General features: G+C 37.9%; 1 protein-coding gene across 3 annotated transcripts in view; it reads left to right on the top strand.

The window, feature by feature from the left end:
- TBL1X (transducin beta like 1 X-linked) overlaps positions 1-26,343 on the top strand; it is a 193,084-nt gene that overhangs the window by 123,004 nt on the left and 43,737 nt on the right. For 2 of the 3 annotated variants that reach the window (XM_069003841.1, XM_069003848.1), the window contains one exon: positions 15,753-15,860. The exons of the other annotated variant lie outside the window; for it this stretch is intronic. In XM_069003841.1, the coding sequence (XP_068859942.1) occupies positions 15,803-15,860 (58 nt within the window). In that variant the 5' untranslated portion in view covers positions 15,753-15,802. The remainder of the gene's footprint in view (positions 1-15,752; positions 15,861-26,343) is intronic. 3 annotated transcript variants of the gene reach the window in all.

Genomic DNA, 26,343 nt, shown 5'->3' with positions numbered 1-26,343 from the left:
AGTATTTGCTTAGAAAAATGATTATAAGAGTTGAGACATGATATTGTTCTCTGACTGGTTAGCTCACATGAATTAAAGTAATTTTAAGCATTTCATTTGATAATAATAGATATCCATTGCATCTTAGTGACTTTATGCATTTTACAGAATATTTTGCAAATTTAATAATATGAAGAACTGGACCATACTTAGTGATGAGGTAACAACAACACTGTGCATGCATTCATAGTGCTATTGGACTCATAATAACTCATTTTAAGTCAGTGATTTGTTTGTTATTTACTTCTACCTCCATGCTCAAAGAATTCATTTAACTTTGACAGGCTTTTCTTTCCTGCACTTCTCCTTTATTTTTATAGTAAAAAATATGCAACTCAGCCAAGAGGTCAGCCATCTGAAGATGACTGAGCACTTGAACCATCACTATGAGCATGTCAGCCACCATCTGCACGAATTAAGAGGTGCTTTGTGGAAGTTCAGTAGAGAGGATGGATGCAGCTCTGCTGATTGCTGCTGCTGTAACCAAGACAGAACCAGGAGGAGCTGAAAGCTCAGTTAAAGCAGGATTGAGGGGGCAAGTGAGCAGCTGACACATGGGTGAAGGTTTCTGATCTTTTTTCAATACGTTGTGTCAGAAGCATTAAGAGCTGTTCTTACACACTGGCATTATTAGGCAGGTGGCCTAGTTTGAGGTGAGCCTAGAAAGGCTGTTGTTAGTTTTGCTTTTTGAGGAACAGTAGAAATTATTTTGTTCTTGTTACTAACAGTTGAAATGATCAGAGAGGCTTGAGATGTGAATTTGTGAAACATGCTTTATATTTATATTCACATTATGTCACAAATGCAGTGTGGTCCTTCACTTTGAAAGGGAATGGATGTGGTGCCTTATGACCATAATGGTTTGACTGTTGATGACACATCCTGAGAGCCTCTGTGTAACACCAGAACCTACATAGAAACATTTAAGACATATTTGTTAATATTTTAAGAATTCTTTGAAAATACAGAACAATAAAAAGTCATTAATGATGACACTGTTAACTCCTGAGGTGGAAGATTAATCTCTTAATGTGAAAATTGGCATTTGCGTGTGTATAAAACTATACTTTTCTTAGACTATGGTTATCATTACCGATTTTATACAAACACCCCCTATTGTTTTATTTGATTTTGCTACATTTTATATTGTAACCCTTCCAAAAGGAATGCAAATTTTATTACTAATTATAAGCAGTTTTCTTTGTCAGTGAAATGTGCCTAAATTATTACCCCTGCCCTCCCCCAAAAATATCTTAAGTTGCTTGATCTGGGTGTTTGATAAATGCTGTATCGGAGTGTCCGTGTCAGGTTTTAAAATAAGAAAGCTGAGAGTATAATTTTAGAACAGATTCACTATAATTCTCTTACTAGCTAGCTCACATAAAGTAAAACAATTTAAAGTTGTTTGTTTAACAGGTCTCCATTGCATTTTAGTAACTACATGTCTTACAGGGTATTTTGCATTTTCAATAATCATGGAAAGCTTGTGCATAGTTTAGGGCTTAAAGTGTTAGCAGCTAAAAAGGAAAATTTCTTTAGGAAATATCTGTGATAGTATTTTCATTTTTTCCTTTTTTCCAGTATTTTTTTCCTTTTCCTGAAGAGAACAAAAAGCTATTACCCAATCAGGTAAAAGTGATGTATTAGTATGAAATGTAGAATAGGTGAAACCTTCTCTGTTTTTAAGATTGCTTTCACAAGGTTTTTGATTGGAAGGAGGATCATCTTCATCAGTGTGTTTGGTGTGGTCTTCTGGACCTAAGGAACTGGAAACATTCATAAACATCAGGTTAAATTTTGAGGTATCTATTAAAAGAAGAGAAAGAAATAAATTCTTGCATCATTATGAGTCTTATGGTTTTCTTTGCAGGCATTAGGGTTTAGAATATCCCTTTTCTCAAGCTCCTGGTCAGCACTACAGGTTGGTAGTCAGTAAAAACTTAAGTGATGGCTCTTTGCTGATGGATTTTATTTGACGGCCTTTTTCTAGTTTATAGTACCAAAATATTGCTCACTGACAGCAGAGCCATGTTAAAAGTGTCATGGGCAAGGACAAATTTTGTTTCTTTTCTGTCTTTGAATAAACTCCCTGAGAATAAGTATGCATTGAACAGTGTTTGTGTGCATTTCTTATGGTTGAAGGACTTGACTAAATATTAGCAGTTTATTAATAGCTAAAAATTTCAGCAATTTTCAAATTAAATTTGATCCAAGTAAAATATAGGTCCTTATAAGCAAACAGCTATGCTATTAAAGTCTGTGCTTAACTGAGAAAAAAAAAATGGGAGAGGGGAAAAAATCTTACTCTGTTTTTTAAATTATACTTTTCAATTTTTTAAAAAATAATTCCCTAAACTAGCTAAGTCTTATAATCAAGTGCTTAGGAGAAAAATCCTTGACTCATAAAAATAATAAAAGTAAGATGTAAATAAATAGAGCTACAGGGCATTAAAGATCATCCAGTCTAGATCTGCAGGAATAAATGACTGATAAAAATTAGCTTGAAGAGCAGCAGAGAAATTTTAAAATTATATTTTGATTATAATATTTTTTTCCTCTGAAATACTTGTTGGGAAGAAACTATTCTCTGCTATCTGGAGTGAGATGAGACACCTGAGACTACCATCTCAGCTGTCCACAAGCCTGTAGCCATGATGCCCTTCCCAGTCCTTGTCCCATCCCTCACCCTTTCCTGTGCATCAGCCTGTGTCTTCTTTCCCTTGTGTAAAAAGACTCTGATCCCTTGTCAGAGATAGGAGCCTTTGTCAGAGACAGCACTGCCTTCCTGAGTAGGAAGCAAAGTTAATACAAGGAAAATATTTTGATAATTGAATTACAGCCTCTAACAAACCTATGCAACGTGTATACAAGTAGTATTTTCAGAAGGCTTTATTTTAGTCAAATTTTCACATTTTCAGTGTGACAACAAAGGCTCTTTGCCATGAGAGCAGCCTCTCTGCCAGATGTCAAGTCCCTGCAAATACAGAGGCACTGGAGATTCTCATTGAAACATTGCAACTGTATAAATATTGGCAAAATTGGGTTTTCCCCCCCTTCACTCTGAAACGACGGAACTATTTTTGCTTATGCCTCCCAGAAAAAAAAAAATTGCCTGAGGCAAAGACTCACTGTGGAGCTTTACAGTCCAAATAGTTAAAACGGAGTCAAATTATAAATGATAATACAAGCTTATAATATGTCATGCTTAAATATAGATGTTGATGTCTGCTCCTTGCATAATACTACAAAGGCCCTTGAGTTTCTGTAGAAATAAGAAGAGACCAATTTTATCTTCTCTTAATAAGGAAATGTAAAATATATGTAAAAAAGAGTGCTGAAGAGTGGAAAAAAATGAAAGAAAATTTATCTTTGGACAAATGCTCATTCTTGAATCAATTTTTCATTGACGTGAAAAATATTGAAATGTGTATGGTTCATGATTCAGTAACCAGATACTTGCAATAAACACGTGGTTTATTAATTAAGAGCGGTAACAGATCCTTGCTGCTTTTCCCATTCCTTGCAAGTCTCTCATTTTTTGCTCCATAGTGGTTTTGTTTCAGCAACGTGTAACCAGGTGTAAAGTGTGCTCTTCTGGGAGCTGGAAAATGCAAGTTTGAACCTGCTAATTCTTAAGTGAATACTTTAATCTTCAGTCTCTTAAATCTGTTATACCACTTCCACCTTTCTCCTTTTTTTTTTTTTTTTCAAATAAAAATTCTGAGTCAGTTCTCCACAGCCAAAAATACAAATTGGAGCCTGGATTTGGAGCGGAAATTTGAAGCAATGAATCCCAGTCTCAGACAAGTGTCTAATCCACGTCTACAGGAAAACACATAAATCTTTGAAACAGGCACATAACTCTCCCCATTCCTTGCAGAGGGAATTTCATAGCTAACTAGTCTTTGAGAATTATGTTCCAGGGGCTGGATGATGGAAATACCCACTTGGTTACAGTATTCTTAGAAGATCTAATAGGCATGACAGTACGGAGTGTTACCCTATCTACCTTCCTGCATGTCTTTTCCAAATAAAATTTCTTTTTCCAAATAAAATTAGTAAAGAGGATAATGAGTAAGATTGTTCCAGTTTGGAAAAATTGCTTCCCTTGAATTCATGCTGGTACTGATGGTCATTTTAAAGCCATATGGAGGTTTTGCCTCTTTATAATCCTGGTGTCATTTCTTTTTGTCTGAACTAGAAGAAACAAATAATCTGGGCAGTGGGAGTGGGAGTGCAGCCAGGTGATCAAGGGAAGGGATTGTCCCTGTCTGTGTGACTCATCAGACCGCATTCAGATACTGTGTCTGGTTTTGTCACCTGACACAGGAACGATGTGGACAAGCTGGAAGGTGCTTGGGAGGACCCAAGGCAGTGGGGCTGGAGCACTCACACTGTGAGGAGGGAGTGGGGGAGAAGGGCAGCCTGGAGAAGGGATGGCTTTGGAGGCACCTGGCAGCCTCTGAGCACCCACAGGAAGTCCTTGAGGAGATGGAGCCGGGCCCGTCACAGCGGCGCAGGCTGGGAGGGCGAGAGACAAGAAGTACAAGTTGCAACAGGTTTAGACTGGGTTTAAGGAAAAGCTTTTTCCGAGGTGTTCCCGTGGGGAGTGAGGTCACCCCAAGAGTCTTTGCCATCCCTGTCTGTGGAGGGTTTCAAGCTCTGAAGGCTGCAAGCCATGAGCAGCTTGATCTGGCCTCAGAGCTGGCCCTTCTTTGGGCAGGGGGTAGGACTAGAGACCTCCTGAGATCCCCTCCAGCCTGTGGCCCTCAAGCCTGTAGGTACCCAAAATCCTACTGGTGTTCAGCAGCTTTCATAGTATTTCTGTAATAGCAAGCATATGATTGACATCACCTTCAACCCTTCTGATCACCCCTAGCTTCCCCTTCTCAGAGGGAAGGCCAAAAATGTAGAATCATTTTATTCTCTGATAAAGTGATTCTTGTCTAGGGATTAAAACCTTTAAAAGCTTCTCAAACTCTGTATGTATGGATTTAAGGCTTCAGTTCTCTGTATCTTGATTTTTTTAAAGCGAGGGAGTGCTTTTTTTATTTAATCTGAGCTAACTAATAGCTGTGTCCTAATATATTAAAATCCTTCCTGAGAAGTATTTAACTGAATTTTTTTTTGAAAACCTTAGATTATGTCATGTCTGTCTCTTGACTCCCCAAGGATTTTTTAGTTCATCTTAGTTTCTAGGCTGTTTAGCTTTTTCAAAAAATAGGTTAAAAAGCTTTCCTCTTAGCATTGCCTTTTAATCTATAGACTTGGCTATTTATATTAGGGCTGTGTAGGACTTCATGTTGCTGCCACCAGAAATGTGATTCTCTGTCTTTTTGTGTTGTTCATTCTTCACCCACGGAAAGCCAGGAAAGTCTGAAATGGTGAAGAAACTGCCTCACCCCTCTTGGCCATTTACAGCATGTAAAGGAGGGAGGATGGTTGAAAAGGCAGATAATATGTGTGATAGTGTTGTACAACTTGGATTGCATTACTGGATACGCTGTGTGTGAATTTTTCTTTGCTATTTAAATCCTGGATATAGAACATGGAGAGGAAAAGTTGAAAGAAAGATAAATCAGTATCTGAAGTTGGCAGTTGAGGTAGTTTTTATAAGACAGAAATTTCTCACCCTTAATTCTTTGTATTGATTTTAAATGCGAAGTTTCTCTATAAAATATTTAGCAGTGTGAATGCAGAAGAATAACCTAGAAATAAGCCTTTACTTTAGTGGTTGCTTAGAAGTTTCTGCAGGCATTCTTCAAAAACAAATTATTTCCCTCCATCCTTCTTCCTTCCCTCTCCACCTTCCAACAAGGAAAGTAGTCCTATACCTTTCGTAAAATGGAGACATTTAATAACCCTCCTCTAGAGCTCAAACCAATATAAGGCAGATAGTTATGTTAAAAAAAAAAAAAAATGAACACACACATACAAAAAACCACTGCAACCGATTTCCACTAAAATCTAAATACACAGCAGTGAAATACCCTGAATTTATGTATATATTTTTCTGTTGTGTTGCACTACCCTATGTAATCTTTGTCCTTACAGCTTTTAACATTGACGTTCTCTTAGGATTATTCAAGGAAAAACATGAAGTATTTATAGCCATAGTTAAAATCTTTATAAATAGTTTATAATAGGAACTGCATAATAAAAGTTTGAAATAGTTTCCATTATAGTTCTTTGTTTTTATATATTCTAAAATTTACAAAATACTTGTTTTGGGGGCTGAAATTTTCCATGCTGTGAGTCTGAAAAGTATTTTTCTTTGTTAATTTGGAGTATAATCCTTTCACCTATTTTGGAATTAGAGACAGGTGGGCAAAGTTCTTTTTCCCTTTGTACAGTAATAGTAATAAAAATAAAGAAAATCTTCAGATATATTTTTAACAATCCTACAGGGGAGACAAGTGAAGGTTGAAATATGTGGGAAGATCTACTCCCTTTGCTTGCTGAGGGGGAAAAAAAACATTGAAAATGATGGAAAAATAACATCAAACTGTTTCCAGTAACATCTGCTAAGCTTATTAGCAGAAACTAATAAAAACACACCCCCTTAATGACATCGCTGCACATTCCCTTTGCCTGAGGCCATCCAGACATGAACTAGCTGAGCTGCTGCAGCTCCCTGCTGCTCTCTAGACCTTTGTGGCTGTCACTCACTCAGCACATCTCAGATTGTGATGTGTCAGAGATGTGCCCGTCTCCACCTCCCACATGTGATGGACAATGCTGGTCTGTCTCCTGTCCACTGCTTCTAGGAACCTGCAGCTGTGTGGGGCCAGCCTGCATGGGTAGAAGACGGTAGGTTGGTTAGCCTAGCACAGATTTGTGCTGGTTTGTCTCAAGTAGAGCTTTGCCAAGCCCGAGAGCAGACTTTATCACGCAGGTTACCGGTGTCATGAGACAGTGCCAGAATGGTCTTCACTCTTTAGTTTTTCTCCAACTGTACTTGTGTCAAGCTGTCCTGAAAGATACTAAACCAGGATGAAATTGATATGTGGGTGGAATTGAAACAGGTTTTACTGGATGTCTGGGTCCTATGGGAGGCATGTGGCACACAAACCAGCAGGTATGTGGACAAACAGGCCCTCCTGCATGGCGGTGGTGCTGTGTCTGTGCTGCCAGTTGCCTGGAGAGCTTTGGGGGTGCCCCACAGCTCTGGGACAAAGGGACAAGACACAGGACCAAGTCTCAAAGCCCTTTGTGCTCACTCCTCTGCCTGCCATTTCTGTGGTCTGGCGGTGCTCGGGCGACCTGTCTGTAGCATGTTGGGTACTGGAAGTACCAACAACTGTACTGGGCACTGGCACCACTGCAGCCAGTAAGGTGGTGGTGGTCTGGCTTTTATAACAAGGATTTACCCTCAGGGTGGTATAGGAGACAGTTTGTGTAAGGAACATGGTAAAAAAACACACATGGATGTTTTATCCTTACCTCGCTCTTCAAAAATAAGGTGCACAATCAAGACACAACCCAGTTCTGCAGTTAAGCACTCAGATGTGTTTGGAAAAACCAGGAGTTTGGCCCCAGCTACCAGTTTTGCCATTTTTGGCAGCAAAGATAAAAATCAGAAATAATCAAAAAATCCTTATTCAGATATTCTGTCTTTTGGACAAGGCCTTCAGACTGTCTCTCATTTGTCCTTCCAGGCCCATTGCTCTTGTGTTGCTTGCCCTGCAATTGCCTCATTTAAAATGAGTGTCATGGCTGGTAATTCCCACTACCCATATAGCAGATGGCTCTGAGCCTTTTGGAAGTTTCTGGAAGCTCCTTTTGTGTCCCAGCCACACAATGTCACCTCAAAGCCAGTGTTTTCTCTACTACATGGCCTGTCTCATCACAGTGCCTGCCTGTGCCCATTCTTACAGACCAGCTCAGGACTCAAGATACTTCACATTTATTTTAGCGTATACTTACTATTAAGTATTAACTGAAAAAGAAACTACACTTTATTCTAGATTTGGGGGGGGAATGTTCATTCTAAAAGTTCTGCTGTGTTATTTTACTTGCATATGAATCAGGTACAACCAGTTCTGGTAGGAACTCATGTCATCACATTCATTTCACCTTGAAACTCTGAAGATGAAGTACAGATGAAAAATTTAAATGCTAATGTTTTGTTTTGTCGAGGTTTTTGTGAAAATCCAGGTATATTAAGTGAAAAGTTAAATTTGAGGTAGTATTAATACATTTGCCCTCTTGCCAAAATTAAAGAAAATGGAATATCACTAGAGCAATTGTGCCGTCTTTTTAAAGTTGCAATCTTCCTTAACGTTTTTCAGCACATAGCACTACTTCTAAGATTTAAAGCACATTTTTGTTGCATGACGTGCATGGAAACACACGCGCACACAGACAATCAGTTACTGCAGCATCAGACAATCATGTATTTTGGCCTAATTGGTTTGAAATGAGTGGTCACATACCATTGTCCCTTGGTTTGTCCTAATTGCCATTTTGTGCTCATGTAAGGAAGAAAATCCGTGGTTCTGTTTAGTGGCAGCATTCCCAATTGACTTCAGTTGTTCCAAGAGTGATGAGGTATCTTGGTTCTCAAACTAAATCCAATCGTGTTTTGATTTCTCAAGTCTCTGTAATTCCTTCCTTCTTTATTTTAAAACAATTATTTTCATTTCATTTGTAAGCTCTAGGTCTACTGTCAACCATTGCTTTCCCATTAGTCTTTTTTTGGCTTCCCAGAGCTTTCCATATAATATATTAGTGTAAACAATATTTCTGTTTATTAAAAAAATCAAAGGTGCCTCTTCTTAGAATGAAGCTGTAAAAGAGGTATAGCACAATTGCACTAATTAAGAAGAACAGTTGTGGGTTTTTTACCTTTTTTGCCTCTAGCAAAGAGACAAAAAAGGAAAAATCAATACTGGAAAACCCGTTTCATTCTGCAGCAAAGGCAGTTGGAAAAGGTCCACATGAACTCTTAGAACTGAAATGCTGGAAGCTGATGTAATTAAGTAAACCAGCTGAGAACTGAACCACCTGATCAAACTAAGGGATTGTAAGTATGAAAGATCTGATGCGCAGTTCAGGATCTTTTGATAGAGGAAGTGAAGTTTGCTGGGAATTTGGTGATTAAAGGCTTGTCTTTTGTTGATGATTAGTTATTTTGCTCAGGGAATTGTTGATTAATTGAAAAATGTTTGAATAGCACTTACGAATTGTTGGAATATTTCTCGTTGCCCTTTCTTTAAATAAATTGATGTGGGTTTGGTTCCAAATGGCTCTTCAGTTTGAAAGGTAATTTATAATTTAATGAAAAGTAGTATTCATGCAGAAATGAGATTTTCTGCAATAATGTCCACCAGAGTGTTTAACTGGCCAAATTATTTTTTATAAATATCTTTGTGATACTTTTTTCCCTTAATTTTATTTTTTGATAGTTTACTGGATGATGTGTTATTTTGTTAACATTTTTTCCAAGACTGGACAACCATTTTGATAATTCATTGCAGATTTTTAAAATAGTAAATACAGTAGGAACAGTTATGATTTTAAAAAAGATTCAGCTTTTCAAAGGCACCTCTTTATAGATATTGCATGCTAAACCAACCTTCTGTCTGAACAGCGTTTTGATTTTATTTAAATCAAAACCTCATTTTTGCGAGGTTTGCCCATACAGCATTTGATTCGTCAAGAGTGACCTTTTGAAGGCAGAATTGCAGGTTAATTGATCACTACCACATGTCTATAGGTGGTATTCCTCCTTTTTCTCTGATTGGCACCAGATTTGGAGCACTGATATCGTTGAGCTCACTGGCTAATAGTATGAGATACCCTAATGTATCAGGATCCAAGCTAGGCTTTTATTATATCCATGCCATTTTTTCTGAAGTTCTCAGGTACAGATGCAGTTGTTGCAACTTTTCATTGGAGTGTGGTCTTACAGGCAGCAGTGAGAATGGGAATGAGCTGTGGCTCCCCAGTTTTGGTTTAGTGTGGCCTTTTAAAAATCAGCAGAAGATCTCTGTAAATAAATAGACTTAAAACCAAAATAAGAGCCAGGCTTAGCATTTGGCAGTGCAGGATTTCTGACAAGCCTATTACTTTCTGTTACTGAGGTCCCTGTCCTTACTGATGTGCTCTAAACATGGGTGATAGACGTCTAAGTGAGACAGTGCATACTGTACAACTCAGTAACCATTCCTAAAGGAGATCATTCTGTTCTGGGGAATCTCAGCTTTTGTTTTCCCCAAACAACAAATTTGCTACTGCTCTTGTAAAGAAAGCTTCTTAATATTGACAGTATAAATGATGCAAAGACATCTGTAAGCATCTGTAACAAGTGTAGAACAACAGATCTGAGATATTTGAATTGCCTCATTTTTGTCACTACGTGGTTTGGGTGACGTGGTAATCATTTACACAGTGAAGATAGTTAACATACTTGTATCCTCATTAAGAAAGGCCAGGGAAATACGGTGCAGCTCTTACTGTGAGCACATCTTTATTTGTTTTCTTAAGTGCAAGATCTCTAGAAGGGGCAACTGTTTAGATTTAGTTTTTTTGAAGCAAGGTGTCTTGATCAAGCCTTACAAGGAGGAGTCAGGAAGTCATGCTTGCACAAGCTGCATTTTGAACAGGGCTCACTGTTAATTTGGTCACTGACATGAGTGGAGTTTGGAAAGAACCATTCTTCCCTGCTTCATACATTGTAATCAGGAGTGTGATGGTCTCAATTCCCATGTAAGGATACTTGTAAAAAAACCATGTTTTACTGTTTAGTTTCATGAAATGGCAGGAGAGACTGTGAGGGGAGAAAAAGCAGAGTGTGCTCTTTTCCTCTCCCAGAAGTCTGGTTTGGCATTTTGAGAAAGCAGCATACTGGAGTTTCTCCACAAGAAGAGGCAGCTGTGATAAAAGCCAAGACTGAGGAATGCTTTGCTGAGGGCCAAGCAGAGCTTGTTAGCCTTTGGGGAAGAGCTGCTGGCTACTGACTCTGTTCTGGCTCTATGGTAAGACACATCTGAGAAATACAGAAGTGTAGGGCTCATTGAAAGTTTCTGATGAAAGTATTTTTCAACAGAAAACACAGAGATTGACTAAATGACTCATTTTGTGAGAAGTGGGTTCTGGCTTTGGGAAATGTTTTTCATTAAACTACAGAGCATACACAAAACAGTAACACATTGATTTGGCTGTGCTGTCACAGTGCCTTCCTAGAGTCTGTTTTAGTAATTATGTTCACATTCTCTTCTCTGAGATGGGGAGACCATATTGGGTCCTGAGAGATGCACTTTGGTGCCTAGATCCATCTTGGGTGAGAAACTGGGTGCACAAGTGTGTGTACTCTGGTTCCCATGCAGCAGGGCATCAAGTCGACACTAAATGTTAGAACTTTCTGGAATGTTTCCATTTTTGTGGAACCTCTGCTTTTTGCCTTTTTTTTCCCCAAAGCAAATACACAATTTCTCTACATACCTCCCTATCATTTTAATGACAATGTTGCTGTTGTCATTAAAATTTCAGTTGTGAAAAGACATTTTGGCCTCTGCAGGAAATAAATGAAAATTTGTGTGTTTCAGCTGGGGTTTGGAGGCAAGGGCGGTTGTGAGGGGAGAAGGGGACAGTGTTTATTTTACCATAATGACCACAAAAAAACCCTCACCAAAAGTAGACAACTGCTCAGCACTCAGTTAATGCAGACTGGAACTTGCAGAATTTTTCAAGGTGTAAGATGAGGGTCAGACCAGCCATCTGATAAATTTCTGCCAACCATCTGATAAATTTCTGTCATGCACAAGTGGGAAGTACCTGAGTTCCTATTTAGGTTTCAGGTTTAGGTTTTAGTTTGGGTGTTTTCCCTAAGTGCCTGACCTGTTTCCACCTTCCGAGGGGAAGATTGACTGGTAATTCCCAGTCTCTATGGATGGCATGCTGCTTCAAGTAGCAAATGTAAACTAATTTCCTGAAATAACTTTGGCCGTCCCCTGCCCTGGGGTTGGCCTGGAGGGCAAGACACGGCCCTGGAGGACCCTGTGACCATGATTTAGAAAAGAGGCAGAGGAGCTGAGTCTTTAGATGCTATTTCAAAATTGAAAAGGTTATTTTTCCTTGATTCTTCAGTCAGATCTCCCTTATTTATGGCAGCAGTGCTAAAATATGCCTGGCAAAGGAAGAACAATCCTTGAGTAAGGGGATGATGGATGTAAATAAACTATTCTTAGTTGACCTGGCTATCACTGTGCTAAACCATGGCTATACATGAGGCTGCCTTCTCCAGAGCCACTTGCATGGCCCATTAGCAGGATTCCCAGTGCTGCAGGAAGGTTTAACTTGAGAACAGTGGTTTGTCAGCGCACAGAGCCAAATCAGGTCATGTGGTTACTCTGGGAAGCAGGCTGTCCTGGCTGCCCAGAGCATAGGGAAGTGTGCTGCAGTTTTAGCTTCACTGGAGGCAGCTCAACGCCACGTGAACCCCTTGGTTCAGCAAAAGACAAGCAGCCCTAGAAGCACAATGGTGGTATTTAAGATAATGTCCCAGATTTTTGTCCCTATATGGGAAGCATTTCTGCAAACCTATCCTGATAGAACTAAGAGCTGAGTGTTTGTTTAAAATAAGTGTTATATTCAATTTTGCATGATCTTGACAACCCATCCATCCACTGATGGAGTTTGTATGTTTTGCATCCATTATACTTTGGGAAGTCTTAATCGGCTCAGGTCACATGTTTGGGCACTCTTAAATATCTACAGGATCACAACCCAAATTCTTAAAGCAAGGTTGAAGTGAATAGAACTTCCCATTGTGTGTAATTGGGTGCAGGAAAAAGTGTTTCAAGTAAAGAAAGTTCAAACATGTTTGAATGCTTTTTGTTAGTCCTCTTGACATTTTGAAGAATTAAAATGTTATTTCTTTTAAAAAACTATTAATCTAGGTAATACCACTTGTCAGTAACAAAAGGAGACCATCAATTAGCAGAAATAAATCTATCACAGTGGTAACTGAAAGTTTCTGTGATTTCCTACAGAAGTTTACATTTCTACAATTAAAAAATGTATTGAGGGGGAGGCTAGTTGTTTGTTCCTTATGAATCAATCTTGGAGATACACAAAACATTAGGATGTTCCTCTTCTCCCCACCATGTCTTTTTTATCTACTTTATTTGAACTCTTTATTGGCAGAGGAGAAGGGAATCAGAAAGAGCATTAATGAAATTGAGCATGGTCAGCCAAATTTCTAATGAATAGATTTCTCTGGGTAAAAGCCAAAATCTGTGTCTTGCTTTGGACTGGTAAAAGCTTTACAGTTGTGTATATGATTGCTACAGTGGCATCTGTGGGAGGGAAGAAACCTTAAATGTATTAGTGGAGATCATCTGGTTATTTGTGGCATGGTAACAATATGTTAAGATATGATCTGACACATATGTCAAAGTAATTCCTTTTGACTGACTTCAGGGAAAATGCATTGTAAATCCAACTATTACTTGGTGTGTTTTGGATTCTGATACAAAGGTAGCTGCTATAGAGTGGGTTTTTTTCTGGAGCTGGGAGACGATTTATTTTGCAATCATGCTCATTTTCTCTGATTTTAATTAATTTAAGAAAAGTCATCTTTAGAAAAACAAACAAAACCCAGCATTCTTCCTTTCCCTTGCCTTCCCTTTCCCAAAGTAAACCTCTGTATGTGGGAAATACCATGTTAATGTCTTAAATTGGCAGTATGCACCCAGAAATGGCATTTGTAATTTTTTTATTTTTTTATTTTTTTTTAAACAAAGTTCATCTTACCGCAGAGTACGTCATTGCTGAAACTGAATTTTTGTAAGAGGTTTCATCTTTACCGACTTTCCTACCACCAAACTCTGAAACAGCTATTTATAAAACGCTTTTAAAAGTGGTGTTTTTTTTTTTCAACCCACAGCTATCAAATTCTCTTGATTTATTACTGTCATGGCCATAGCAATGATACAGATGCATTTTAAGCACTTGGAGAAGAAAATGGCCTTAACTGTTGCTGTGAATGTCTGTCTTGTTCTTCATTGTATAGTGATGATTATGCAAAAAGGTCACAGGGGGTTATTAATTATTCAGGTCCAAGTCTGTTTATCTGGAAGAAGTATGTATAAAGTTATACTGGAAGTGGTGCTTTCACTGCCTGCAGTTGCCAGCCTTGGTAACTTAAGTCCTTACCACTATCAGTGCTTCCAGTCTCCTAATCATGTGCCGGAGACGTTTGAGCCCATTTTACAGATGAGGTATTGAGGAGAAAAGAGATTGAGTGGCTTCCCAGGGCAATACGTGGCATGTGTGACGGGAATGGATGTTGGGTACAGCTGATGCTGTCCTCAGCCAGAATCTTAGCAGAAAGTGTTCATCCTTTCCAAAGGAGATGAAATTTTCCTTACAGAGACTGAATGGTTTTCAGTACTTTGTTTCTTCCTGTTTTCCATGAAATGCAAACTGTAACAATTAAGACTCAAGCATTTAAGGAAGATGTCTGCCAAATTAGCAAGCTATGGTTTCATATGGAAAACCAGCATCCGAGCTATTGATGAAATACAGCGTGGGATAATAAAAGGCTTACCAGGGTTCGAAAGACCTTTATTTGCATAAATATGCAAAGACATCTGTTACAGTCATGAGTGACCTGCTGGTTTAGACCATCAGCAGGGGAAACATCGTAGATCAGCATCGCCTGCAGTAGCAGGTGCTACTTTAGGCAGCAGGAATTACTGAAGAGGTTTTCGATGAACAAAGACGACCTTTCCTCTTGCCAAGAAGAGACATGTGGGAAATCAAAACACCCGGCACACGCCTACGGTCTTTCATTTGTAGTGCGCGGTGAGAGCCCAGTGTGTGCCTCTGCGGCCAAAGCTGTACGTGATCACTTATAGGTATGGTGTGGCTGACACAGCTGCAAAGTTTATGTCTGAGAAGTACTTAGGTCTTTTAAAACCACACTACTTAAGTCAGATTCCCAAACAGGAATGAATCATCAAGATTTAATGGAAAACGTTCAAAACAAATTTATCATCTAAACCCAGTGTTTTTATTGCCAGAGTATATGCCCAAAATAGTAGTGTAAAACCGTCATCCTAAAGGTTGCGATTACTTAAATGAAAAATTGGAGTTTAATTCTTGCTCACCATTAATCAACAGAGACATTATAACATTACAGCCTTATATAATGCAAGGATATTTGTCTTCCTTGTTGGCTCAAGGTATATGGTGTTCTCTCTCTTTCTCTTCCCCTCTGCCCCATTCATTGTGTAACATGGTTTTCTGAGGAAAGAATCTGTCTTTAGTGGATGAACGACTGGACAAAAAACTGGATTACAAATTCAGGGCTGCAAAAACCTTATAATTTGGTGTGTTATACGTGACTGTAATTGCCATCGGTTCTGAGAAGAAAATGCTCACACAGTAAAGAGAAGTCTCCAAAGAACCTGTAGTAAAGCCACACAAGTACCAAGAGTTGACATTAGAAAAGTCTTCAAATATTTAAAATGTTCCCTCTGACTCTCATATATGTTAAATACTGCTCCTGTGTTGTAATAGAAGGTGCAGTACAGCCTGCATACTTGGTGCACAATATTTAATGGATACCTCACACTGGGACGTTACAGCTCTAATAACTGTATGACATCTTTAAATACCTTAGCAATTCCCACCTCTGTTTTGATAACACATTTCACAGTAAATTAAGGTAAAACAAACCTGTTCTTTTCTCTCTCTTGGAACAGAGCGTGGATCACACTTCTCGTAAACCTCATCATATTGAGGTTGGGCTAAGATGAGCATAACCAGTGACGAAGTGAATTTCTTGGTGTATCGCTATCTCCAGGAATCGGGTAAATTCCTTGTCTTTCTTCATAACTTCTGGTCATAAATGAAATGGGAAAAATGCCTTTTTGCATGATATTGCTCTAGGAATGTTGCCTTGAGTGTTTCAGACTGATAGACTGAATACCCATGTTTCTTTGAAATCATGGTCTAGAACATAATAAAAGTGCAAACATGCACAGGTACAAAATAAACATTGCAGTTAAGCAAAACAAGGAGGTAAATAACATTATGTTAACAAATGTTTTGGTAGTTATATCATGTCTACCAAAGTCATTTTTGGCAGCAGAGGCAAAAAGCATGTGTATGTTGTATCTTTTTTTTGCTTAGCTACTTGAAATTGTTTGCCTTGGGTTTATGTTGGCTATAAACAGAAATTCGGGTGCAAGTTTCTGATGTTTTAGACCATTTTTAGGGTTACTATGTATGTAAACTGATCTGCACAGTGTCAGCTTGGCTCTGTCTCAGTAGCACTTCCACCTCTATCTGTTTTCATATTGGAAAATACCATGGGGTTTAAAATGTTTTTTAAAAATGAAATTGAAGCTTACATTTTGGGTTTGTTTCCATAATCTTCTTTCCACTCTTCGACTGCAAGAAGTAGAAAATCTCTTAGCTAATGGAAAATGTTCCGTTACTGTAGAGATGATAGAGGAGCTGAGAAACACTGACAAAGGATTTATAACCAACATTACAACCCTTTGTTGGTAAAAGTAGAATTTACTAAAAATATTTCGTGTTTCACATGCTGAAACAAACAAACAAAAAAAATCTGTGGAAAATAGATGTTATCCTGTCAGAAGACTTGAAGCCAGTTTTAGAATAAACCCTCAAGATCTGAGAGATGTCTTGTACAAAGAATCAAAATTCCAGCTGGTAGAAGATATGGCCTTAGCCTGCTTCTGTTGGTCACTGTAACTAATATTCATTAGATACATTATTTTGAGTTGTTTCTTCCACTTGCAAGACTATTTCAGTCCCAGGAAACCAAACACCTATGCAAAGAATCTCTACTGAAGTTAAGGTTAATCATACTTTTTTAGGGTTTGGTCTTTTAAAACAGTTCTTTGAGAGTCCACTTATGGCCTGTGTTAGATGTTGTCTCACACTCTATTCTAATGGAGCTTATAAAAAGTTGTCTAGATCTGTGCAAACAGATGAAAGAAAAACAGGAACTAACAAAACTAAAACTTCACCCAGACAAAGTTTACTTTTAAAAATAAGCCATTGTATACCGGACTGGAAAGAGCTTTTAGACATTAGAGCCATGCACCAATGGATGTAATCAAAGCATAAAGAATCCTGAAATTATTTTGCGTTATGTTTGAGTTGTAGAATATTCTACATAACAGTGTATTAATACAGTTGCTTTTCCTGATGTGAAAAAAGAAACCAACCTTTTAAATTCCTCTTGATACATCAGGAGGTGAGTTAGTGTTGTGTAGTGATTCAGGAGGCTTTACAAAGTCAATCAAGAATGGTGGGATCAGCCAAATGTCAGGAAAAAGCTACTGTAGGTAACATCTCCCACAAGCAAGCAATCACTTTTGCCATTTTACAGAGAACTTTACATGCAAATGTGTATGTTAATGGAAAGTTGTACTGCTCTTACCTTCTTATCTAGAGGGTCAAAAAGTTTTCTTATTTAATCCACACATACTGAAGGCGTTCACAAAATATATTTCCACTGTTCTGTTGTATTTTACATATATAAGAGAGAGGAAGTTGAGGTTAAATATTTGAAGAAATATTCAAATATGCTTCAAAGTGATATGGATGTAGTAGATATACCTGGCAGTTTGTTAGGAATTCCATTCAGCAAACGAGCTATGATCAATGATGAATTCACTGAACTGCTACAAGAGCTTCTTACCTTTAGTTTTTTCCTACTGCCATTGTTTTTTCCAAAGAAATTTTTGTATCTGTGTTTTCAGATGAAGAAAGGCAATAAGATGGAAACTTTTATACAGCATTTTGCCTTTCCACCTGCTACTATAAATGACGTAAGATGTGACAGCAGATGAAAGATATTTAATCCATAGCTTCAGAAATAATGTGTGCCAGATTTAAAGGGCTAGTGTTTAAATACAGTCTGAGTTCAAACCCCCCTGCAGTTTAAGGAGTTTGCAAAAAACAGGGGTATATTACATTGATTATTTGTTAACATTAGCTGAACCCGAAGCTTCTAAAAATTTTCAGACACAACTATGAATTTTGCTTACAAGACCATATAGAAGTTCACTTGTTTTTTTTCAGGTATCTGTCCTTTAATCTTATCATGGAAAACTTCCAGACTTTCCCGTAAAATGTAGGCAAATGGTGGGAGGAAGAGAGAAATAGCAAAGGAGATACATATGGCGGAATAAGTATATAAAAAGCAAAATGTCCCTGTAATATTTCATCTATTTTGCATCTGCGAGGTACATAAACGCTTGAGATTCTTTGAAGCATTGTAGCAAAGATGCTGAAGGGGGCTATACACTTCATTATGAAAATACTGGCACGTGATTCTAGTTGTTCAGCTCTTGTATATATTTCCTCAATTTTCTGTCAGACCAGAAACCTTGCACAAGAGAGTATTAATAGAGTTGAACTGTCTAAGCCATTATTGTTGCTTTTTAACAAATCTTGGCATACTAAAGGGAGTTTCAGTGAACTGGAAAAAGCAAATGTTGTGTCAGAATTTTTAAAGGTTAAACAAGATGATCCAGGTAACAGTAGATCAAGGGCAGTCATTGGAAGGCTGAGACTAAGTATCTCCAACAAAGATTAAGAGATGACATCATGCCAAATGCCAGCCAGCAAGTTTTTATGGGTAATAGATCTTGTCAAACATACTTGATACTGTTTTTTCCAAGATCAGAAATGAAGTTGACAGAGATAGCTGTGCTGACATTAATACACTTAGACTACTTTATGACATTTATTTAGTCTTGTTGACACTGTGTTTAAAATGAGCGAAGTGAGTAAAATCTGTGTAATCCAGAATTACCAAATGGATTAAAAATGGGATAACAGAAACATCTTGAAAAGTGATTATAGTTGGGGCTAATTCATCTCAAGGGTTACTTCTGGTGGGAACTCACAGGAATCTGTTCTTGGCACAATGCTGCTCAAGTGCTTTATTGGTTACCTGGAAGGAAATATAAAATGATTACCAAGTACATCTGCAGATGGAATGAAATGGTAAGTTGTGGCATTTGGTGAGTTATACTGACTGATCGTGGGTTTAACAGAAAAAAATACAGCCAGGAAAACTGCTTTGAGTTGCCTGCTGCTGGAGGAGCAGGCTGGAGAAGGTGCCTGGTCCAGGCACAATGCAGTCAAATCCCTCCTGTACAACACAGGACTTGGACAAGTTAAGGCTCTAAACGTTTAGCTGTATTAAAGTAAGTTTGTAAATAGTTGCCTCTTCACATAGGTGACTGTCTCAGCACTTAATCTACGCCCAGAAAATCAAAGCAGTCCATCATAATGTCCATTTATGCTCTATGGCTTCATGCCATGGGAATTCCACCACTAAGGTCACTAGGTGTTGTCGCTTCCACAGTAAGACCATGAATGCTCCCTTCTTGAGATACAAAGAGAACACATGTTTATTTTCAGTTCGAGGTTATCTCTTCTATCCAGAGTCAGGTCTTGCAATGTCTAGTTTTCTCCTTTTTTATTACGGACTTTTTTAGGGCACAATTTAAAGTGATCATTCTTAAAAGTGCTGAGGTCTTTCAAGCATTGTTTATCTCAGGAGTCAAACTTCTTAAAGTCAGGTTATATTTATGTGTAGGTGTCTTGATACAAAGTCTACCTTTAAATTAAATGTTGGCCCCAGTTACTAAAATCAGGCTTAGGTACATCTATACTGAGTGAACAGCCAGTGTGGAGACAGGAACACTCAAAATACTCCTGTGGTGGACGCAGTTATATCAACAAAGCAGGTACATTGATGAAAGTGAAAGAAGCTATACCAAGTAGCCACAGTTCTGGTATCCAAATTATGTTTATTAATTATAACTAATAGTATAAAATATATAATATTAATATAATATTGATATAATAATATTAATTGTATTAACTTTCACCTCTTCAATCACCTGCGAAGCGTACTTTTGCTAGCAGCCATCTTCATTGCTGATATAGACCTTCCGTTGGGTTTCTTCAGTTTCTGAGAAAAAATATAGAATTCATAATATAGAGTTTTCCTGCTCTCTTTTTTCCAAAAGAGAAACAGACAATTATTTGTCTTTTGGAATGAAGGTCAAAGCAGTACAGTGCAATGAGGAGTAATAAGGATCTGAAGGAAATTTCTAAGAGTTGAGGGAGGATGGCAAAACCAAGGGAAATCAAATCTCTCTCATACTTTTTAATCTAAAATGTGTTGCCATCTGTTGTGAGTGACAAATCCTATCATCAGTCCAAATTCTGCAATAAATTACCTTCCCTACCCAGCCCAATATTATCAATTTAGTTATTAAAGCTTTTTCAAATTGGGTATTTTGGATGCATTAATCACTTATCAGTGTTCCTTTCTAGCATTTATATGCATGTTGCAGTCTAGAATTCTTGTCTGAAAATCAGCTCCCCAGTTGCCTGTGGCTTACACTCTTCTCTAGTAGAACATTTATTGTAATGAATGTCTTGCAATGACTGGTTAGCATTAAGATTGTGTGAGGTTCCATTTTCACTCAAATTTTTACTTTTTGGTTTGAATTTTTCCATGTTTTATGACACATACTTGATAACTGTTCCCCAGTGTATAATCTGCACCATGTACAATCTGTACCACATCTAAGACAATAAAAACAGTAGCTAGATGTTTTTGCTAAAAAGATGTCAATGACATTTTTAGATGCTGACTTGGGACAATTTACCATTTTACTTTAGAATTTTCATTTGTTTTCTTCCCAACCATAAAAATGAAGACAGCTAATAAAAAAGGTTTTTCCCTTCTGTAAATTCAGGGTCATACCAGCACATTGGTGTGCCTGGTTCATAGTTTTTCCTTGTTTTCCTAGAAAAAAATATTTTCTCTCAGGTTTTAAGCATATATTCAAGGGCATAGAGCAAATGGTTTCTGTGAATCACAAAATCCATTGTAGTTAAGCGTGTGCAAATATGGGCCTTTCCTGTTAACCACATCCAAGGCATTTTGCTGTCATTTTGCCTTTGGAAATTATGAGAGAATCCAAAATGTTGATATTACAATGTTTCTGTGATTTCATCCTTGTGATGAAACTAAATACTAATAGTTGGAATAGTACAATTTTTTCCCAATGACATCTGCAATTTTTTGAAAGGAAAGTAACAAAGTTTGAAGGAAACTACCTTTTTTATAGAATAATTCTCTTCTTCAACAAAGAAATTTTACAGAACATGTAAATATCACAGTTTGCTTGTGTAAATTCTCAGGCCGTAGGGAATGACTGAAGATCAGTACTCTGTTCTTTTGAATTGGTTCCTGATCAACAGTCTTTACTTACATAAGCCTGTGTAATTTTTCTCTGAAGTCCATACTTTGCCTGCATGAGGTATGTTTAGAGTATTTTTTGAACAACTGTGTATGGCACAGAGTCCCTGAGTCACAGACGAGAGACGTGCTTGTTGAAAATAATTCAGATTAAGCAAAGCATAAAAGATTGGCATATATAGGTCAGCTAAATTTGCTTCAAAGCTAACTGCTTCCTTTGTGTAGGAAGACTGCTTCTAGGTAGAAGGAGAATGTACAGTGCATTTTTTTTTCTTAAATTATTAAAATCTATACCTTGAGGAGTAATTCATTAGAAGAATGAATCACTTAGTCAATAAAAGCACTTGTCCAGTGTGACAGTAAAAGTAATAGTGTGCACTGAATGGCAGAGTCAGTGGATAATGATTTTTCTTTTGCCTTTTTTTATGTTTTCTTGCAATTTGGCTCATCAGGATCATAGGAGAGCTCAGTCTGGATGGTAGATGAGATGACAGAATCAGAGAATAATTCAGGTTGGCAGGGGCCTTTGGAGATATCTAATCCCTCTCCCCTGCTCACAGCAGGGTCAGCTGCAGTAGGTTGCCCAGCGCTGTGTCTGGTTGAGTTTTGAGTATCTCCCAAGGATCAAGAGTCCACAACCTCACTGGACAGCCAGTTCCAATACTTATATCACCCCCACAATAAAAAATGGTTTATTTTGTTTCAGTGGAATTTCATGTGGTTCAGTTTGTGTCCATTGCCTCCTGTCACTGGGCACCCTGGAAAAGGTGTCCATCCTCTTTGCACCTCTCTCAGGTATTTTTGCACATGGATAAGGTCCTCTGTGAGCCTTCTCTTCTCCAGGCTGAGCAGTCCCAGCTCTCTCAGCCTCTCCTTGTATGGCAGATGCTCCAGTCTATTGATTATCTTTGTGGTCTCTCTCCAGTATGTCCCTGTCTCTCTTGTACTGGGGAGCCCAGACTTGGATGCAGTGCTCCAGGCCTGTCTCACCAGTGCTGAGTAGAGGGCAAGGATCTCCTCCACTGACCTTCTGGCAGTGCTTTTTGTAGTACAGCTCAGGATGCTCTTGGCTCTTCTTGCTGCAAGGGCACACTGCTGGCTCATGTTCAGGTAGTCCAGCCTTCTGCTCAACACTGGAGAGCCTCAAAGATCCTTTAAACAGCCTGTACTTAAAGGTCTGCAGGGCACTCACTGCAATGTTCCTGAGGCTCTGTACATAGCTGTGTTCTAAAAGCAGGGATGATGGAGACCTTTTGTTTGCTGAGGGAAAAGTGCACCCTGGAAATGACAGCCTGCCAGCCAAAGATAAAACAAACATTTTAGTGTTGTTTCAGTGACAAATCTGTGGCTGTATTATTTGTCTCTTACATGCATGTTACCACAGTCCCTTGGGCCTCATGTGTCCAGCCTGCAGCACAGAGTGACTGTAGCTCACAGACGAACCTCAGCTGCACCGGCATAAAGACACTTCTGACCTTCTTTTTGCACAGGTACTTCTGTGCTGACCAGGTATTACTGAATAAATAAAGTGATACATTTTTCAAGGGCATACATAAAAACTGAGTGTTTGTACCTGGCCCTAAAGTTTCTGTCCCTCACTTTTCCTGTTTGAAAGCAAAGTTATACTATGAACAGTACCTCAAAGCAGATGTTGAATGTTTATAGTCCTAAAATGTGTTGAAATCCTCTGAGTAAAGAGCATTATGTGGGTGCTGGGAAATATTTAACATTCTTTTTCAATTTTTTCAGAGTACTGTTTATGAATTTATGGGTGAATATATATCTCTAAATGCAGGATGAATGAGATGCTAACTGTATTTTTCAGGAACTGGTGTGAAGACTGAAGGCAGGGGTTCTTTCACCTTTTCAGTTGTACAATAGTAAGACTTTAGAGCAAAACAAACTCTACTTGTAATTCTCATGGTTTAGCACAGACCTGATTTGTGGGCATGCAGTCCTATTTATATGATGCATTAACCTTTTTAGGGCCAGCCTACTCAATTAAAATAAAATAACTTAAGGTTTTGATCCAAATCTCTTGATTTATGGGAAGTTGGCTATAGAATCAGCCAAGAACCATAGAACCAAAAGTCACAAGAGTTTTCATGAATTATTTTAGATCAATAAGGCCACAGTGTTGTTCTAGGAGTGCAATACGTGTTAAAGTGACTGTTGGATAAGAACACTTAAGAAATTTGACCCAAAAAATGGTTTAAATCAAAGTGTTTCATAAAAGTCACTTTAGAATGAATGTAGCTATGTAAAATGAAGCCATCTGTAACTACACATACTGCATATAATATAGTATATATGTAATGCCTCCAGCATAATATTTTTGTAGTAAAATGGTGTATTATCAAAAGGGTATATAAGGGATTTTAATAAACCATGACTCCTTTTTTTTATATCTCCTCTACTTTCCTGTATTTCTTCTAAACTGGGAAGGTCGTGACTGTATGATTCCAGAAACAGTGGGAATGACTCTGAATTGACATTATAGTTCATTGTTTGAGAATGGATTATGCTGAAAAGAAAAATCGATTTCTAAAATAAGAACTGTATTATTATGCACAGTTTCTGTCTCTGCTAGTAAAGATTTATTCTCTTTGTAAACAATAAATACATTTTAAGAAAATCAGGGTCAGCATTAGAAGGCAGCAAGCCTTGTTGGGCTGCAGTTCCCAAAGCATTTTTGTTTAAATTTAACAAAGCTACAGATCTTGGGAAGGATGAAGCTGAGCACCTGTGCAAGTCAAAACCAAACTGGACACTTTTTTCGTAGAGCTTTGAATACATCCTAGCTGTATTTGATGGTTGGCTTCACAAAATCCAACTTCTGTGATGGTGAGGAAAAAGTATTTTTACAGGTAAAGAGGTTATTGGTTTTGTCCTACTTTGTTCTGGTAAATTTTCAAAAGAATGTAAGAGACTTTATGAGACCCATTTTTATGGTTTTATATGCACAGAATTATGACTTTTGTGACCAGATATTTCTTTACATACAAATGAATAAACCATCGTTTCAGATGTTTTGTGGTGCAGTTCAAGAGGTCCGTTTGAAAATTTCTATTTGCCCTGTTTCATAATCGGTGCAGAATTTTTACGTTCATGTGAAGGAAAGAAATACACTCAGTATTTTGGGGTTTTGCCATTTGCAAAAGCCTGCTTACTTCATATTTCCTTCTAGGTCTCTTCACAGTTTTCTAAACTTGGCTATTTCAATTTTTCTTTGGCCTGAAAGTTGCCATACAGTGTTGGACCTTGGAGACAGAGCAAACACAGTGATTTTTAAGTTGCACAAACATAAACAATTACACCTTTACAAATTTATTCCATGGCACACATTTTGGTTCTGATCACTTCACATCCTGTTTTTCAAAGCTTGCATAAATACAGTATTTTTAGGCTATTAAGAAAATAGCATATTGGGTAGAAGACAGATGTCTAAAGGTCAAATTGGCTTTGCTGGTAAAACCAGTGCAGTGCTACACATTTCTCACTTTACTGCTTTTCAGTCTGAGTCTCCAGGCCCAGTGGAGCTTTGCAAGTTTTGCTAATAACCTCTATGCTGAGAATGTTCTGCCTGCAGAGCAGTGAAACTTACAGACCACCCCTCCTCACACCCATCCTGTGTTAGGGCTCCATTTGTAGTTATCACCCACAGCAACCATCCTGGTGTTAGGTTCCTGAATGTCCACTGAGTGTCACCTGTGGTGTTCTACTTGCCACCACTTTGAGGTGTATGTTAGAACAGAGAGAAGAACATAGCTTAAGGAAAGTCTATACAACTGTGAGAGCCTCTTCTATAAACATGATCCTTAAAATGATGCAAGTCTCTCTCTTTGGATGTTTGGTTGCACAGACAGGGCTAAAAGATAACAGCATCCCTTTAATTCAGAAGAAAAATATGATTTTCGTCCTGGTGGCCTTCGTAAGCTGTTTCAAACTTTGCTCATAGTTGCAGTAAATTGCTAGATCTGTATTGATATTTATTTGCAATTGTCATTCTCATTTACACAGAGTGAGTGAAAAAGAGGATTATTTCAGACCTTGTTTTCAAGAGATTTTTATAAGTTCCTCTTTCCATTGCTTGTGCTGTTTTCTGTCTGTATCGTATTTCTCTTTTTGTTAATTTGCAGCCCTCAGAAAGGCTTAAACAGTGAGTGCCAAGTACCACTCATCAAAAGATCATTTCCAAGTTGTATTAATCTTTTCCAACATATTTTCCTGCATGAAAAAGAAAAAAAAAATACCTGCCAAAAACATTCTTTGGCACATAATAAAATAATTTGGGGTAGCAGACATTTACTCTGAATTCTTGGCAGAAGGTGAGCAGGTCCAATATCCTAGAAAAAAAGGGTATAACATTAATATTAGTGAATAATCACTTCTACAAAACTTTAGGTAACTAGACATACTGTAATTTTACCTACAGCTAGGAATCCTTTTTTTATACTTCCCAGTGACTGTGAAAGAGCTTGTAATACCGGACACGTTTCCCAGGGTTCTGGAAATAATTTTAATCGTTTAGCAATCCTAATCTTGAAACAAATGTGCAAGCCCTATTGTTCAGCTGATTTTTCTAAAAATAAATTTCAACTGCAGTTCTCTATTTTAAATTGCTAATGTGTGTCCTTGTTAAGCCCTTTATGTAATTGCAAAGGTAAGTCTTCAAAATAAGCAGGCACTGCCAAAACCAGAGAGGCACTCTAGGATGTATTACTGAGAAACAGAAACCTCAACTAAGAAGAATCTCAGTCTGCTGGGAACAACAAACAAGGTCTGGTGTAGGATTCTTGTCCACCATTATTTTTTGTAACTGTTAGTAGGATCTTATCAGTGGCTTAAGGCACCAGACACTTACTGTGACCAAACATATTTCAAAGAAACTGGTTGTTCTTTTTGTGAAGCCTCTGCATATATGTACACTGAGGGTTTATGACCATATTTTTATGGATACATAATTCAGTTTAGACAAAAATCTGAGCAGAAGCAAGGATGGGGATCTATGTTACATTCTCAATTCT

The sequence above is a fragment of the Aphelocoma coerulescens genome, chromosome 1 (assembly GCF_041296385.1).
Source record: "Aphelocoma coerulescens isolate FSJ_1873_10779 chromosome 1, UR_Acoe_1.0, whole genome shotgun sequence".
Taxonomy (NCBI): Eukaryota; Metazoa; Chordata; class Aves; order Passeriformes; family Corvidae; genus Aphelocoma; species Aphelocoma coerulescens.
Note: the sequence above shows the minus strand (reverse complement) of the source record. Positions and strands in the feature narration are given on the sequence as shown.